Source organism: Macaca mulatta, chromosome X, assembly GCF_049350105.2.
Source record: "Macaca mulatta isolate MMU2019108-1 chromosome X, T2T-MMU8v2.0, whole genome shotgun sequence".
NCBI lineage: Eukaryota > Metazoa > Chordata > Mammalia > Primates > Cercopithecidae > Macaca > Macaca mulatta.
The window spans coordinates 157377483-157394094 of record NC_133426.1 but is presented as its reverse complement, the minus strand read 5'-3'; the positions used below and the strand labels follow the sequence as shown (position 1 = coordinate 157394094).

At 44.2% G+C, this 16612-nt stretch overlaps 1 protein-coding gene across 1 annotated transcript; it reads right to left on the bottom strand.

Annotated features, from left to right (window-relative positions):
• Nucleotides 1-9688: 9688 nt before the first annotated feature.
• Nucleotides 9689-15956, bottom strand: GPR50 (G protein-coupled receptor 50). Its single transcript, XM_001092026.4, has 2 exons — nt 15766-15956; nt 9689-12789 (listed from the first exon to the last, which is right to left on the bottom strand). The coding sequence occupies exons 1-2, from the start codon at nt 15950-15952 to the stop codon at nt 11090-11092; spliced, it is 1887 nt and encodes a 628-aa protein (XP_001092026.2). The 5' UTR covers nt 15953-15956; the 3' UTR covers nt 9689-11089.
• Nucleotides 15957-16612: the final 656 nt, after the last annotated feature.

Here is a 16612-nt window from a genome sequence, read left to right as displayed (position 1 = left end):
TTCTTCTTGAGAAGGCTTTCCAAGCATTCAGAGATAATTGAGTGTTATAATCTAAGTGTCTAGTCATTGCAGCCGTATGTGCATTAGGGGGCACCCCAAGCCCGGTAATTCTGTGATTCTTGCAGACTTGTAGAGATACCACCTTTATGGTGTTGGGTAAGACCTGAGAGAATTCCATGGATTACCAGGTAAGCTCTTGTTCTCTTCCCTTACATTTTCCCAAATAAATAGAGTCTCTCTGTGTGCGGTATGCTGCATGGATTTGGGAGAGAGGTGATGCAAGTACTCCCATGGCCACCACTGCTGGAACTGTACTGCATCACACCTGAAGCCAGCACAGTAATGGGTCTTGTCCAAGGCCCAGGTGGCGACTATTTCCTGCCTATCATTGATGTTTATTCAAGGCTCAAGGGCTCTTTAGTCAGCAGGCAATGAATAGTGCCAGGACTGGATCTTTCTTTTGGGTAGTGGGCTCCCTTCTGGCCCAGGGCAGGTCTAGAAATGTCCTTCAGGAGCTGAGGCCTGGAATCAGGGTCTTTTGTGGTCTGTTTGATATTTTATTTTACTGTGGCTGAGTTGGTACCCAAGTTGCAAGGCAAAGTCTTTTTTACTCTTCCCTCTCCTTTCCTCAAGCAGAAGAAGTCTCTCCCCATGGCCACTAGAGCTGGGAATGTGCTGGGTCACACCAAAAGCCAGCATGGTACTGGGTCTTGCCCAAGGCCCATGATGACTGCTGCCTGGCTACTACCGATGTTTATTCAAGGCCCATGGGCTATTTAGTCAGGAAGTGATGAATTCTGCCAGGACTGGGTGGTTCCATTCAAGGCAGTAGGTTCCCTTCTAGCCCAGGGTTGGTCTAGAAATGCCATCCAGGAGATGTAGCCTGGAATGTGGGTTTCAGGACTCTGCCTGGTGCCCTGTCAGCTGTGGCTGAGCTGGTATCCAAGTTGCAAGACAAAGTCCTCTTTACTCTTCCTTCTCTCCTCAAGCAGATGGAAGGACTTTCTTGAGGAGCTGTGAGTGATGCTGACTGGGATTAGGGGAAGGGTGGCACAAGCACTCCCTTGGCTGCCCTAGCTGGTGTCTTACTGGGTTACATGTCCCCCAGGTCCACTATCCCTAAGCCTAGCACAGCACCAGGACTTGCCTGGGTGCCATAAGGACTAGACCTTATGGCTAGACTGCCTTTCAAGTTTATTTAGGACGCCAGAGTGTTTTAGCTTATGGTGGTGGGGCTTGCCGGAACTCACCTTTCCACTGATGAGTTGGACAATTTCCCTCTGGCTAGGGCTGGTCTAAGTGCCCTCTCCATGACAGCCAGCTGAATTCTGTCCTGTGTTGCTTTCCACTGTGGCAGGACAGAACTGAGTTCCAATGCAAAGTCCCACAAATCACTTTGCTCTCCCTCTTTTAAGCTCACAGATTCTGTCTCTGAGCCATGCAGTACTGCCAGGGGGTGAGGGAGGGGTGGCAATTCAAGACTGTCTCTCCTACCCTCTTCAGTGCCTCCTTCAGTAATATGATGTTAAAATCGGATACTATGGTTGCTCACCTGATGTTTAATTATTATAAACATGCTTTCTTGTGTGGATAGTTGTTCAATTTGGTATTCTGGGAGGGGAATAATCACTGGAGGCTTTTATTCAGCCATTTTTCTCCACCTCCCTTGTTAATTGATGTCTTAAACCTTCACATTTAAGTGATTATTGATATAATTGGATTAATATACACCGTATTTGTAATTGTTTTCTATTCATTGCCTTGTTCTTTGTTTCTCAGGTTTTGTGTGTGTGTGTGTCAATTTTTGTTTTTTTGTTTGTATTAGTCTGTTCTCATGCTGCTATAAAGATACTACCTGTGGCTGGGTTATAAAGGAAACAGGTTTAATTGACTTACAGTTCTGCATGACTAGGGAGACCTGAGGAAACTTATAATTATGGCAGAAGGTGAGGGAGAAGCAGGCAGCTTCTTCATAGGGTAGCAGGAGAGACAGAGAGTGCAGGGGAAAATGCCACTTTTAAAACCATCAGATCTCATGAGAACTCCCTTACTATCACAAGAACAGCGTGGGAGAAACCACTCCCATGATCCAATCACTTCCCACCAGGTCCCTCCATCGACACGTGTTCTTTACAATTCGAGATGAGATTTGGGTGGGTATACAGAACCAAACCATATAGTTGTTTCTTTGGTTTTTCTGTCTTTTTCTGCCTTTTCTGGGTTTAAGTGAACATTTTGTGATTCCATTTTCTCTCCTCTCTTATATACTGATTGCACTTCTTTGTTTATTTTTTAGTGGTTTCCCTGGAGTTTGACATATACATTTACAACTAATCTAAGCCAACTTTCAAATAACACTATACTACCTCCCAGATAGTGCAGGTACCTTATGACAGAGTATTCCCAATTCTTCCTTACCCTCCCTAATAATATTGCCATCATTCATTCATTTATCCATAAGCTATAATCAACTAATACATTGTTACTACTATGATTTTAACAAACTGTTACCTATTGGATCAGTTAAGCATAAGAAAAATGGATTTAATATTGCCTTCATTTATTGCTTTTCTAATGTTCTTCCTTTACTTATGCAGAAATAATCTTCTGACGTTTTCTCTGAAGAACCATTTTTTAACATCTCTTCCAAGGTAGGTCTATTAGTGACAACTTCCCTCAATTCTTATTTGTCTGAGAAAGCCTTTATTTCTCCTTCACTTTTAAAGGATAATTACGTTCAGTATATACATCCAGGCTGTTGGATTTTTTCTTTCAACGTTTTAAATAGTTCACTCCACCCTCTTCTCACTTGGGTGCTTTCTAAAGAGAAGTCCAATGTAATTCTTATCTTTTGCCTCTATAGATAAGATTTCTTTTCCTCTCAATTCTTTCAAGATTTTTTTCTTTGCCTTCAATTTTCTGCAGTTTGAATATGACATGCCTAGGTATAAAGTTTTTGGCATTTATCCTGCTTAGTGTTCTCTGAGTTTCCTGGATCTATAGTTTGATGCCTGAAACTAATTTTGGAAAGCTCTCAGCCATTATCACTTCAAAGATTTCTTTAATTCCTTTCTCTCTTTTCTTTCTAATATTCTCATTATGCATAGGTTACACTGTTTGTTATTGTTCCACAGTCCGTGGATGCTCTGTTTTTTTGTTTTTTTTTTTTTTTTTCATTCCTTTTTCTCTTTGCTTTTCAGTTTGGAAAATTTCTATTGTCATATCTTCAAGTTCACTGATTCTTTCTTCAGAAGAGTTCAGCCAACTAATGAGCCCATTAAAGCTAATCTCCATTTCTGTTACAGTGTTTTTTATTTCTAGCATTTCCTTTTATTTTTCTTGGAGTTTCCTTCTCTCATATTACTTATCTGTTCTTCCATGTTATCTTACCTTTTTCCATAGTAGCCCTTAGCATATTCATCATAGTGATTTCAATTCCTAGTCTGGTAATTCTAAAATGTCTGCCATAACTGAGTGTGGTTCTGACATTTGTTTTGTCTCTTCAGACAGTGTTTTTGCCGTTTAGCATGACTTCTAACTTTTTTATGGAATCTGAACATGACGTACCAAAAAGCTGAGGTAAATATACATTTAGTGTGAAGTTTTAGGGTCCTCTGGCTAGAAATCAGGCTGTTTTCACTGTTTGCTATAGTTGTGTCAGAGGCTAAAATTTCCTCTAGTGTCTTTATTTTCGTCTCCCTTGTTGTCTTTAGCTTTTTCTAGAATTTTTTCTTTAAATAAGATTAGAAACTTGCAGGGATTTTTTTTTTTCAGCTGCAATGCCCTGTTTTATGGAACCCTATTGGTGTGGTGATAAATTGTGAAGGAAGGAGAATTCTATAGTCCTATGATTAAGTCTCAGTGTTTTAGTGAACCTGTGTCCCTAAGCTGTGAGCTTTACAAGTGCTGTTTCACTCCCTAACCCTTAAGTGAGACAGGAAGGCTAAAGGGGACTGGAGTCGGGTATTTCCCTTCTACCAGGTTAGTTAGGATTGTAAAATGATGCAGCCACTGTGGAAAACAGTATGACATTTTCTCAAAAAATTTAAACATAGAATTCCATACGATCCAGCAATTCTACTTCTGAGTATATACCCAAAGGAATTGAAAGCAGGGACTCAAACAGATTTGTATGCCAATGTTTACAGCAGTATTATTTATAAGAGCCAAAAGGTGGAAAAAGTCCAAATGTTCATTGGTAGATGAATGGGTAAACAAAATGTGATGTATATGTAAATGGAATATTATTCAACCTTTAAAATGAATGAGATTCTGATACCTGCTACAACATAGATGCATTTTGAGAACTGTATACTAAGTGAGAGAAACCAGACACAAAATGCTACATATTATGTAATTTCATTTATATGAAATATCCAGAATGGGTAAATCCATAGTCACAGAAAGATTAGTAGTTGCCATGGGGAAGAAGGGGATGGGGAGTGAACATTAATGGTTACAGGGTTTCTTCTGGGGTGATGAAAGTATTTCAGAATTAGATAATGGTTCTGGGGGTGACATAACTTGGTGAAAACACTATAAACACAGAACTGAACACTTCAAAATGATCAAATTTATACTATATGAATTATGCCTCAATAAAACTATATGTCTCAAAAAGATAATATATATATAGATATAGACACTTACTATAGAAAGTGTTAAAAACATACAGTCTTTTCATATACTCATTTTGGTTTTATTAACAAACTAAATTATGTACCATTTTATTACGTGCCTTTTTCAACTTAATATAAATTGAAACTATTCCACATCAGTAAACCTTTCTACGAAAATTTTAAAAAAGAATTGCTAAAACACACAATGACACAGATTCATCTCAAAAACATAATGTTTAAGAAGAGAGCCAGTCACAGTGGCTCACATCTGTAATCCCAGCTACTAGGAAGGCTGAGATGGAAGGGTCACTTGAACCCAGGAGTTTGAAACCAGCCTGGGAAATACAGTGAGGCCCCCACCCGAAACAAAAAAATAAGTAAATTAAAATCTATAATGTCTAACAAAAGAAGCTACACTTAAAAACCTATACGTGTATTATTCCTTTTATATGAAGGACAGGCAAAACTAATTTGTAATAATAGAGATTCAACCACTAATTAACTGTAAAGGAGGTATTGACTGAGTTGGGGCATGAAAGAGGCTTCTGGGGTCTTAGAAATGTTCTATATCTTCATCTGAACGGTGGTTACAAAAATATGCAAAAAAGTATAAAATCCATTTAACTGTACATGATATGTGTGCACATCACTGTACGTAAGTTATGGTTAATTAAATTTGAAAACGATGTGGTATTAGTACAAGGATAGACTAATGGAACAGAATAAACAGTCCAGAAACAAAGAGATAAAAAGAGAGACATGTTTATATATGATTACCTAAATGGCAACAAAGTCTTTACTGTAGTTCAGTGGGGTAAAGTATGGTCTTTTCAACAAATGGTGATAAAATGAAAATATGAACCCTGGCTATACAAAAACATGAACTTTGATCCCTAACCCACACCATACACAAACAAATTAACTTGAGATGGAACATAGACTTAAATGTGAAAGACAAAACTGTAAGGTTTCTAAAATAAAAAATAGGAGAATATATTAATTATATTAGAATAATCAGAAATTTCTTAAACACAAAGCTCAGTCAGAAAAACTGATAAATTGGACTTTATAATATTAAGGATTTTTGTTCATCAAAAGATACAATTAAGAGAGCAAAAAGGCAAACCACAGACTGAGAGAAGATATTCATGAAATTGACATATATACACATGCATATCCTGTTACAAGTCAATAAGAAAAAGACAGAAACTTCCATTTTAAAATAGTCAAAATATTTGTTCAGGGTCTTCAATAAAGAAGATACTTAAATGGTCAATAATCATGTAAAAAGACGATTAACATCATTGCTCATTAGAGAAATGCAAACTGAAACCACAATGAAATAGCACTAGACACCCACTAGAATAGCTCACATTAAAAAGGGCTGAAAATATCTAATGTTGGCAAGAATGCCGAGCACCTCAAATTCTCATACCTTACTAGTGAGGCTAAAAAGCAGTTCAACAATGATATGGTTCGGCTGTGTCACCACCCAAATCTCATCTTGAATCATAGCTCCCATAATCCCCAGGTGTTTTGGGAGGGACCCAGTGGGAAGTAATTGAATCATGAGGGTTTTTTCCTGTGCTGTTCTCTGATATTAAATAAGTCTCACAAGATCTGATGGCTTTATAAAGAGCAGTTCCCCTGCACATACTCTCTTGCCCGCTGCCATGTAAGACGTGCTTTTGCTCCTCCTTCACCTTCCACCATGGTTGTGAGGCCTCCCCAGTCATGCGGGACTGTGAGTCCATTAAACCTCTTTTTCTGTGTAAATTACCCAGCCTCAGGTATTTCTTCATAGCAGTATGAAAATGGACGAACACAAACAACTTTGGAAAAATATTTAGCAGTGTCTACTAAAACTAAATACATACCTACTCATGACTCGGCAATTCCAAGCCTGGGTATATTTCCAAGAGCAATGAGTCCATATGTGCATCAAAAGGCATGTACAATAATGTTCATAACAGGTTTCTTAAAAGCCCCAAACTGGAAAACAGTCCAAATGTTCAGCCACAGTAGAATAGCTCAAAAGTGATGTTATAGTCATACAAAGAAGTTCTACATAACAATAAAAGAAAATGAATTCCTTATACCTAAAGTAACATGGATAAATCTCACAAACAAAATGATGAAGAAAAGAACACAAACACAAAAGAATGCATTCTGTATGCTTCCATTTAAATAAAGTTCAATAAACCAGCAAAATTACTCTGGCATAAAAGAGCTTTCTGGGGTGCTGGAAATGTTTTATATTTTGATGTGTGTGGTGGTTACATGGGTGTACACATATGTTAAAATTTGTTGAGCTCTCTACTGAAGTAGAGCTTGACACTGAAGTAGTGTTCTTCACTGTATGTAAAATTATACCTCAATACAAAATTAAATTAAAAGACATGTACACAAATGATTATAGAAGCATTTTTATCATAGTTTCAAATTGGAAACAACCCAAATATCCATCAGTAGTAGAATAAATAAATTGTAATATATTAATATTGTAGAATGCTATACGAAAGTGAAAAATAACCAACCACTGACATACACAGAAACATAGATGAATCTCAAAGACATAATATTGAGCAAAAGAAGCTGGACTACGTGACCCAGCAATTCCACTCCTAGGTATATCTCCAAAAAGGTGGAAAGCAGGGGCTCAAGCAGAAACTTGTACATCAATCTTCATAGCAGCAATATTCACAACAGCCAAAAATGGAAACCACCAAAATGTCCATCAATACATGAAAGGGTAAACAAAATTTGGTATATCCCTAGAATGGGATGTCATTCAGTCATAAAAAATAATGTATGGATACATGCTATGATATGGGTGAACCTTGAACACATTATGCTAAGTGAAAGAAGCCAGATACAAAAGGACCAACATTGTATGATTCCACTCATATGAGGTGTCTAGAATAGGTAAATTCATAGAGACAGAAAATAGAATGGTGGTTACCAGAGGTTAAGGGGAAAGGAAGTTATTATTTACTCAGTACAGAGTTTCAGTTTGAGATAATGAAGTAGTTCTGGAAATGAATAGTGGTGACGGTTGCACAACAATGTGAATATATTTAATACCACTGAATTGTACATTCAAAAAGTTTACAATGGTCAATTTTATGTTATGTATATTTCATCACAATTGTTTTAAAAAGAAGCTGGACACAAAAGAATACATACTGTATGCTTCCATTTATACGAAATTCTAGAACAGGCAAAATTAATGTATGGTAAGGTCAGGATAGTGGTTGCCTTTGGATGGGGTATTGATTAGAAGGGGGCAACAGGGAACTTCCTAGAGGGCTACCTATATCTTGGCCAGGGTGGTAGTTACATGGATGTATGCATATGTTAAAAAAAAAAAGTCTGGTGTCACTTTACAGTATATAAATTATATTTCCATTTAAAAAGAAAAGAGGAGAAACTCGGAAAAACTGTCATTTAAAAGTTGCTTGCATTTTTTAAATCCCTTGATTATGGAGATTTAGGCTCCTCTGGAGGCAGATTCTCTCTTTGAGGAAGTCAGCAAAGTTGGCCCTTTCATTCTCACTGCTGTAAAGCCAGAAGCTCTGCATTTTTTCCAGGCAGAACTACGACACACCTTAAACCTGAAGCAGAGATTCAGCTTTTTGCCTTGGTCACTCAAAGTGTGTAGGGGGGTGGGGAGGGAGGGGTGTAAATCAGAGATGTGTTTAGGAATCTTAATGGCTTCTGAGAGTGAAGGGGAACAGGATAAGGGAGAGAGGAGCAGAAAAAAAAAATGTTTCTGGGCTGTGAAGGAACTGAGAAGGAATTGGGGTGGAAGTGTTGCTTGTTCCTATCCAGGTGATTATGGGCGCAGTGGCTCAGGCAAGTTTGATGAAAGCAGCTGCAGGAGATAAGCAGAGATGGTGAAAGTGGCTGCTTTCAAGAGACTTGGTATGACTTTCAGGAGACTTGGTGTGAGCGGGGTTGCTTCAGGCACTGGGGGAAAATTGCAGAACAAAGTTGTAATAATGGCAGATAATTTTCGTCACCTCTCTCATCTTCTTTCAAAACCTTGCACCCTGTAAGCCCCTGGAGAGTGGCAGTTTGGAGCATTGGGACACAGTACCCTTGGTTTGGACACTTGCAGTCTCATGCAAAACAACTTCTTGGGTGTGAGTGGAGAGTGAGAACATGGAATACATGGATGGGGAGCTGACCGTAACCAGTTTGTAAGTACATGAATAAACATCCCTTTTAGTTATATTTTCTGCACAGAAATTTGGCACAGGGGTGCAGGCAGTCCTCAGGCAGGCAGCCTTTGATGGCTCAAACCACTTTAACTTGGGCATTAAAAATTAAGATGACCTCAGTCTATCTATACTCAGAGCCCGGGAAAGCCCGGATAGAACAACTGCATATGTGTAACTGTTTGTCTATATGTGCATGTGTTAAGTATGCATATTTTTTAAAAATTATGTCCTACTGTATATTACTTTGAATTCTGTTTGATTTTTGCTGATCAGTGTATTTTGAGCATTTCCTTATTGTCAGAGATTCTTTTGAAACTGTGTTCCTAAGATGGGGAGCTTTGCCCAGTGGCTGGGGTCTTGCTACCCACCCCTGAGCTGGAGAGCAAACCACCAGCCCTCCTGCCTCTCACTCTTGTGCCTCCCCCATTCCCTCATGAGCTCTGTTTCTTCATTCCAGAAGCCTTTGGGTCATGACATTATTGGGGCCTGGCTTCACTCCTTTCAGGGGAGTAAAAAGGGGTCTCTTTTCAGAGCCATATCTGGTACAGTTCAGATATCCAAGAGCAGGCAGGTCAGGTCATCCAATGCACTAGTGTGAAGAACATAGCAACCCCAGCATGCTCCCCTCTCCCCACCACCTCTCCAGTTTGCTAAGTAAAGGGACTGAGGTGAGAGGGGTCAAAGGACTTGCCCTGGCCTACAGCAAGCTGGTAGCAGGGATGGAACTTGCACCCAAGTCTTCTGATTCCCCCATGGTCAATGCTTTGCCACCCCTCACCCTGTACACCCTCCCCATAAGTAACTCCAGTGGAGAAATGAATTTATCAACAAACCACAAACTAAAGCCACAAAAACACTTTTATTTAATTGCTACCACAAATACAGAATAGAATTAAGGCAGTATAATACATTTCCACTTATCCTCACAAGCTTTCATACAGTAAGCTTTGCTTAAAGTGTCTATTTGAATCAGCAATTGAAATTTTTATTAAACAGCCATTTTCTTGAATTGTAGAGAAAAATCATTTCCTGGTCTGTCAAGTGTGCTTGACATCTACGACTTAACGTCGTGTATCACTGAACCTTGGCCAAGTGTGGTGGGATTGGCTGATGTCGAATGTGTGGTGGGATTGATTGGTGTCGGCATCTCTTTCTCCTCCTTGCCTCCCTCCCCATCCAGGAGGAATGGTCATTTACAACCTCCCAGCAGTATTCAATTCACTTCTTGCTGCCACTTCAAATTCACTTCAAATTCCCTTTTGAATGAAAACAATAATGTAAAAACTGTGAAAATACCAGGTTGTTTTAAAAAAAATCTGTGGTAAAGAGTAGTTATGACTTATAATATTAAAAATATTACCATAATTGATCCTAGTAAGATTGGATTTTAGGAGAAGAAACTAGTTTATGAATGGATTTATTTCTCTGGAACTAAATGAAAAAAAATCCTGGCAAATGCTTAAAAAGGTAAATAATTACAAATAAAGTAAAAACCTCTTATCATTTGCAACCATGTTTGACTATAAAAAGCACCAATGTTCGAATTTTCAAAAAATAGAAATAATTTTGTGTGCCCATATCTTTCCTTTTGCCATTTGATCTCATAGGCATAAAAAATGTATTTTTAATAAGAGCTTATCAAATTGTATTCTTCAAATAGGGGTCATATGTTGTTGCTGAAATTTAGGAAGAAACTTTCCAGTACTTGTACTTGATCACAACCGCTTTTCTGACTGCTATTAAAAGTATAATATAGAGTTACACATTTAAGAACATAAAGCTGTGCAGTCACATTAATGGAAGCCTTCACCACAACACACCTTTAGCATTGTGCATGCACCCCTCTCCCAACCCCCTCGGGGAATGGGAGAAGAAAGCAGGAACAAGGCAGAGGAAATGAGGAAAGGGGAGGAGGGACACAAGAGTGGGAAAAAAATCAAAGTCTAAAAATTTCAGGGATCACTGAGGACTGAAGGTTGACCATAGGTGGAAAGGGAGGTTTGGAACAACAGACATCAAACTTGAGGGAAATTAAGGTCCCTAAAATAGCAAGCACACACACACTTACACACACTTTAATAGAGTACATTAAGTAAAGGAGGAGTATGCCTGAAAGGTGGACGTAGCTTACACCATCTCTATGTGTCAGTGTCTGTGTCTAGGTGCAGTAAGGTATCTCACTTTGGATTACATATGCAAAACAAACTAGAAAGGCGACCACTTCCTGGCCACTTGTGAGAGCATTTTTCACACAGCCATTTCATTGAGATCATCTTCAACATCAATAACCACAACATCATGGTAATCATGGGTATTGGTAGTGACTACAGTAGTGTCAGGAAGGTCAGCGATGGTGTCAGGCTCCAGCTGGCTGGCAGCAGGCTTGGTGGGCCCACTGGCAGGGCTAGAGGCCGATGCAGGGAGGTCACTGTCGTCAGACTCAGGGTGGGCAATGGCAGGGATCTCGGGGCAGTGGGAGGCAGAGAGCTCAGGGTGGTCAGCAGCAGTGGGCTCAGGGTGGCTGGTGGTGGCAGGCTTGGGATAGTCAGCAGTGGTGGGCTCAGCATGGCTGGTAGCTGGCTTGATGTGGCCAGTGGTGGGTTTAGGGTGGCTGGTGGCAGCACTGAAGGCAGACTTGGAGTGGCTGCCAGTAGAGACATGGTGACCAGTGATGGGCTTGGGGTGGCTGGAAGCAGGCTTGAAATGAACAGAGTCAGGCTTGAAATGGACAGAGTCACCCTTGAAATGGACAGAGGCAGGCTTAAAATGGACAGAGTCAGCCTTGAAATAGACAGAGGCAGGCTTAGGGTAGACAGTGGCAGATTTCGGGTGACCAGAAGCAGGCTTGGAGTGGCCAGAGACAGGTTTGAGGTGGCCAGAGGCAGCCTTGGAGTGGCTAAAGACAGATTTGTGGTGGGTAGAGGCAGATTTGCGATAGGCAGAGGAAGATCTGGAATGGGGCTTAGGGTGGCCAGAGGCACGGTCGGGGTGGCCAGCTGCAGCATCACCAGGTAATGGAACATTCCGGACATTCATCAGGGTTTCCTCCACAGCAGGGCAGGCATGGGCACAGTCTTGTTCAAGGGCTTGTTCACAAGCTTGGTCGCGAGCATGGGCACGGGCACGGGCCAGGGCATGGGCCTCCTGCATCTCACGAATATCACTGATGAGGCCAGAGAAGAATATGATAGGGTGCCGCATAGCATGGAAGATGGTCCAGTATTCTCTTCGGAAATTCTCATTGAGGAGCCCGTAGATCACAGCGTTGAGGCAGCTGTTGAAGTAGGCTATGAAGTAGGCTGCAAGATAAAGCCAGTTGGGGATCTTGCCTGCCATCTCCTTCGGACTGACAGCCACCAAGACAGTGAGCACATTGATAGGGCACCAGCACACTGCAAAGAGGAGGAAGATCACAAACATGGTTAGAAAATTGCGAACCTCAGCAAGTTGGTTGTCAGGATTCTGCCCTGCAGGGTCACGGGCTGCCAGCACTTTGGTCCAGATCCTCAGGTAGCAGAAACCCACGATGAGGAGAGGGAGGACGAAGTGGATGCAGACGATGGTAACAGTGAAGACAGGGTTGTTCAGATAGTTGAAGATGCAGGTGTAGGTGCGAGGATCGTACTCGATGGTGCCAATGTACATGTTGGGCAGGACAGCCAGGATGGTCATGATCCAGGTGACGACCAGGTAGATGCAGGTATTGCGCGCGCTGAAGATCCGCTCGTACTGGAGGCTGTGGCAGATGTAGCAGTAACGGTTGATGGCGATTGCCACAATGTTGAAGATGGAGCTGACCACACTCAGCCCTGTGATGAACCCGACCATCTGGCACTGTAACTGGCTCAGATCCCAGCCCCCAGTGGACATGGCATGCAGCATCAAAGGGTATGGGTAGATGGCCACCAGCATGTCGGCCACAGAGAGACTAACCACGAAGATGTTGCCTGAAAAACATATCAAGGGAGGGAGAAAAGGGAAAGACAGAGAAGAATAAATGGTTTAAGTACAGAAATCTACACATTTAAGGTGCAGGGGAAGGCCAGCTGGATCATGACCATTTATAATTCTAGAATTCTTTTAAAGAAATGCAGTTGTGTTTTTATTTTTATTTACAAGCCGGTCCCACATGGCTCTGATGAACAGCCAGGTTTGGGAGACCTGTACTTTGCCCACCTTTTTTCCTTTCAAAACAACGTCATCTCTGCTCTGAGAAAGAAGCAAACATGAGACAGACAGCAGTGAGCACAAAATCCCTGCCAGGAGCCTTCACAATGAGACAGGGTCATGCTGCCAACATCTTAGAGAAAAACAAAATGCAAACATTTCCTTCACTGGAAGTGAGGGGGAGGGAGAAGGAGGGGAGTAGAGGTAAGCTAGAGGGACTTGTTTTTAGGAAAGAGGCTGGAGAGTGGGGGGCAAGGAAAGACACTGGAGGGATGTCAGGAAGCCTCAAAGTGAAAAAATAAATAAATAATTAGAAAAAGATAAATTAGCTATCTCCCTCCTATAGCCTAGCATTGCATTTATAATAAACACATTACTAGAGAGAAGATTCTGAGAAAAGGCATTAGAGGCCATCTTCTTAAACAGTCTTTTCCGATGGGATCAAGCAGTAACCTAAAACCTTGCCAAGTCACATACTTACCGTTCCTGAGGTAACCTAAGAGTGAAAACTGAGGGGAATAGGGAAGCCCTGTAAAATTTAGTCTGAGACCAAAGAAGTAGTGAGAGGGCGGGCGGGGAGGGTGACGCGAGGTGAGTGGGGGGACAAGGGGAGGTTGGGGGGAGGAGAACAATTCCTGCAAGGATTAGCAGAAGTGCCTGTTTCAGTTTCATGCCGCGTCCACGCACAGAGCCGTACACTGGCACATTCAGCGCCCTGCACAGAGCTCCCAGCTCCGGGCACTGAACTTTACTGGAGCCTTCAGGTTAAACAGGATAAAGAAGGATCACCCCCACTCCGGTCTTGTAGGCTGAGGTGGGAACTTTTTTGTAAAACCTTTCACAAAAAAGCGAAGGAAGAGGCCAAGTGCAGGCGCAGAGACCTCTTTCTTTGGAAACACCTCGTTGCTAATTAGCATTGGTTTGGCAAAATATTGCACTTCATCTTGGACTAGGAGAAAATGAGCGCTTTTGAAAAGGGCAAAGGTATGGCTCCTTCTTCCTCCTTCCTCCAGCGCTGTCAGCACTCGGCCTCAGCGCTTTCTACTGAAGAGGTTCTTTCTAGGGTTTTCCCGCAAAGTAATGAATTCAGGGAAGTACAGCCGAAAAGAGAAGGGGCAAAGCCTTAAAAACAAAACCACAACAACCATAAAAGCCTTTATTTGAATTATAGTAGGAAGGAAGGAAAAGGAGAAAAAGAAAGAAAAGAAGAAACCTAAAGGAAATAAAATGGGCTTCGCAGGTCGCCCCCGGGACTCCGTGGGACTGCACCTCGGGACCGCACCGGGGGGATGAAGGTGAAGACCTAGTGTATGGCCCCACGACTCCAGGAGACGAAGGAGAAATCGGAGACACCCACCAGACTTTGTAAGAAAACTTTTAATGACTGTGCCAGTCAGTGCGTTTTGAAACTTGTTCAGTGTTCGTGACTCCTTGCCCAAGCCAAGTAATCCCCCAGACTCTGGCCGCCACCTCTCCCCCACGCCCCCCCTGGGAGAATCCAGTTGGTCTCCCCACCCTCTCAGACCCCGTTAGGTCCCTACTCCTCGGCGCAGCCGATCGAGAACCTGGCGGTGGAAATTCCTGGCGCCGCCCCTCCCTCCCCCTGCCTGAACTCGGAGTTTGGGCGCCTTCGCCCTTTCCCCTCCCTTCCAGAGCCCTCTCCCGCCCAACCTGTAAACCGGACTAGCTGCTTTGCAGTGTCTGTCGCCCCCACCCCCAGCATATGTCGCAGTGCCCGGCATCCTCCCACGCTTCCCTCCTGCCCTGCTCGCCGCCAGCCCCCGGCCCGCGGCCCCCGGCCCCTCCCCCTCGGCAGTGGCTAGCAGTGGGGGAAGTCCCGCTTGCGGCTGCCGGACTCCAGCCCTTTGCAGCCTCTCTGAGTCCCCCATCGCCCCCTCTGAGCTCTCCCATCACCCTCCCGCCAATTCCTACTCGGTTTTGCTGCCTTCTATTCCTCCACCCCCAGCAATGCCCAGGTCCCAAGCTTCTTCGCCTGCCCGCCCTGCGACCCCCAGTTCCCCGCTTACGGACCTCGGGATCTCCGCTGCCGCCGCCGTCGCTGCCACCGCCTGCTGTGCCCGACCCGCCGCTCGCCTCTCTCTGCCGTTCGCCCTGGGACGGGCGGACGGAGCTCGGCTCCGGCGGGCTCAGACCTCCCTGCTCGATTCTCGGGCGCGGGGGTCTGTGCTCCGCCGCCCGGGATCTGCCCGGGAGCCGCCCTGGAGCCCCAGGGCCGCGGCGAGCGGGCTCTTGGCCCGGCTAGGGAGAGGCCACTGCGTTGCGCTCTGGTAAGCGCCGCCGCGGCCGCCGCGAACTTAACTTTCACAGAGCAGGTCGCAGCCCAGCTGCTCCCTCCGCGTCAGTTGGGTCCGCGCTGCCTCAGCGCGGCCGCCCTTGCGGCATCCGGCTCGGCTTGCTGTACCGGGGTGAATCGCCTTACTCTCCCGCTCGCGTGCCGGTTCACTCCGCATCAGGCCCCGACGGGACAGGGATCCTCGGGCTGCCGCGCACCACGGGAACGCTTTGCACTTGGATGCCCAAAGCTAATTCTCTGTGCTCTCTCGGCCTTGAGAACCTCTACGTTTAGAGGGCCCGGACAGAATACTACCACCCCCAGGCTTGCGGGGAATTTGGGAGCAGGGATGTTCAATATGAGGGCACTGTCCATAGATTCTCTATCTGGGGCGCTCAAAAACTAACGCCCTACGGGTTGCAAGTCTCTGCACACTGGAGAGGGAGAAGAAAGGGTGGCTTACCAGAATTCCGGAGCTTCTTGCTTTTTGTCACAGCCAAAATGACCATGGAGTTGCCGATTAGGTCTACGACGATGGTGATAACCATCGCGCAGAACATAAAGATGATTAGAGCCGGTGGGTAGTCTGGCTGGGGTAGCTTACAGCCAATACAGCCATAGGGGGTGGGAACTGCTAGTGTGGGCCCCATGTTGCTCCTGGAGATCGTTACGATCTCCCAGCAGGCTCAGGATCAGCAGCCAGATCCAGACAGCAAACACCTGTTCTGTCACCAGGAGCTCCAGGAAAGCGTGCCTCCCTCTCTGAGAGTCAGAGAGCAAATGACAGCACCCCGCCTCTCTCCGATGAGCTTTTAAAGCCTCAAGAGGTGGCTAGCCCCACCCCAAATCCCTCCCCCCGACCAATCAGAGCTCCCTGAACACCACCACCTTGGCCACCCCCTCTTATTGGGCAAATCCACATTGAGGTGTCATCTTGCTTCCGACTGCCTTGTATGTGCTTCCCCTCTAGTCAGCCCACCCTGCCCTTCAATCTCCCAGGTACCTTGCAAGCATCCTGACTAGCTCGCAGTCCCCCACCCCCACCCCTCCACCAGCCGCTGCGCATCCGTTTCTAGCAAGTTCTTCTCCCTCCCTCCTCCAGTGTAAACACCTGGCAAAGAGATGTAAATTGCAGAGCCAGAGCACGGGGTCTTTCATAAGATCCAGTGCTAGACCAAGCCAGTCCACAGCCCCCAGCATGGTGTAGGGGATAGCCGGTGGCCCCTTGAATGCTAGATACTTGCCTCTGCAAGTATCCTTGTGAGGTCCATCCCACGTCCCATGTCCTTGCCTGTCTAGAGCCTTCTGTG

Coding starts and splice junctions, on each gene's coding strand:
- GPR50 (XM_001092026.4), bottom strand. CDS start 15,952: ATGGGGCCCACACTAGCAGTTCCCACCCCCTATGGCTGTATTGGCTGT. Junction 12,790..15,765: donor CAAGAAGCTCCGGAATTCTG/GTAAGCCACCCT, acceptor TATGTTTTTCAG/GCAACATCTTCGTGGTTAGT.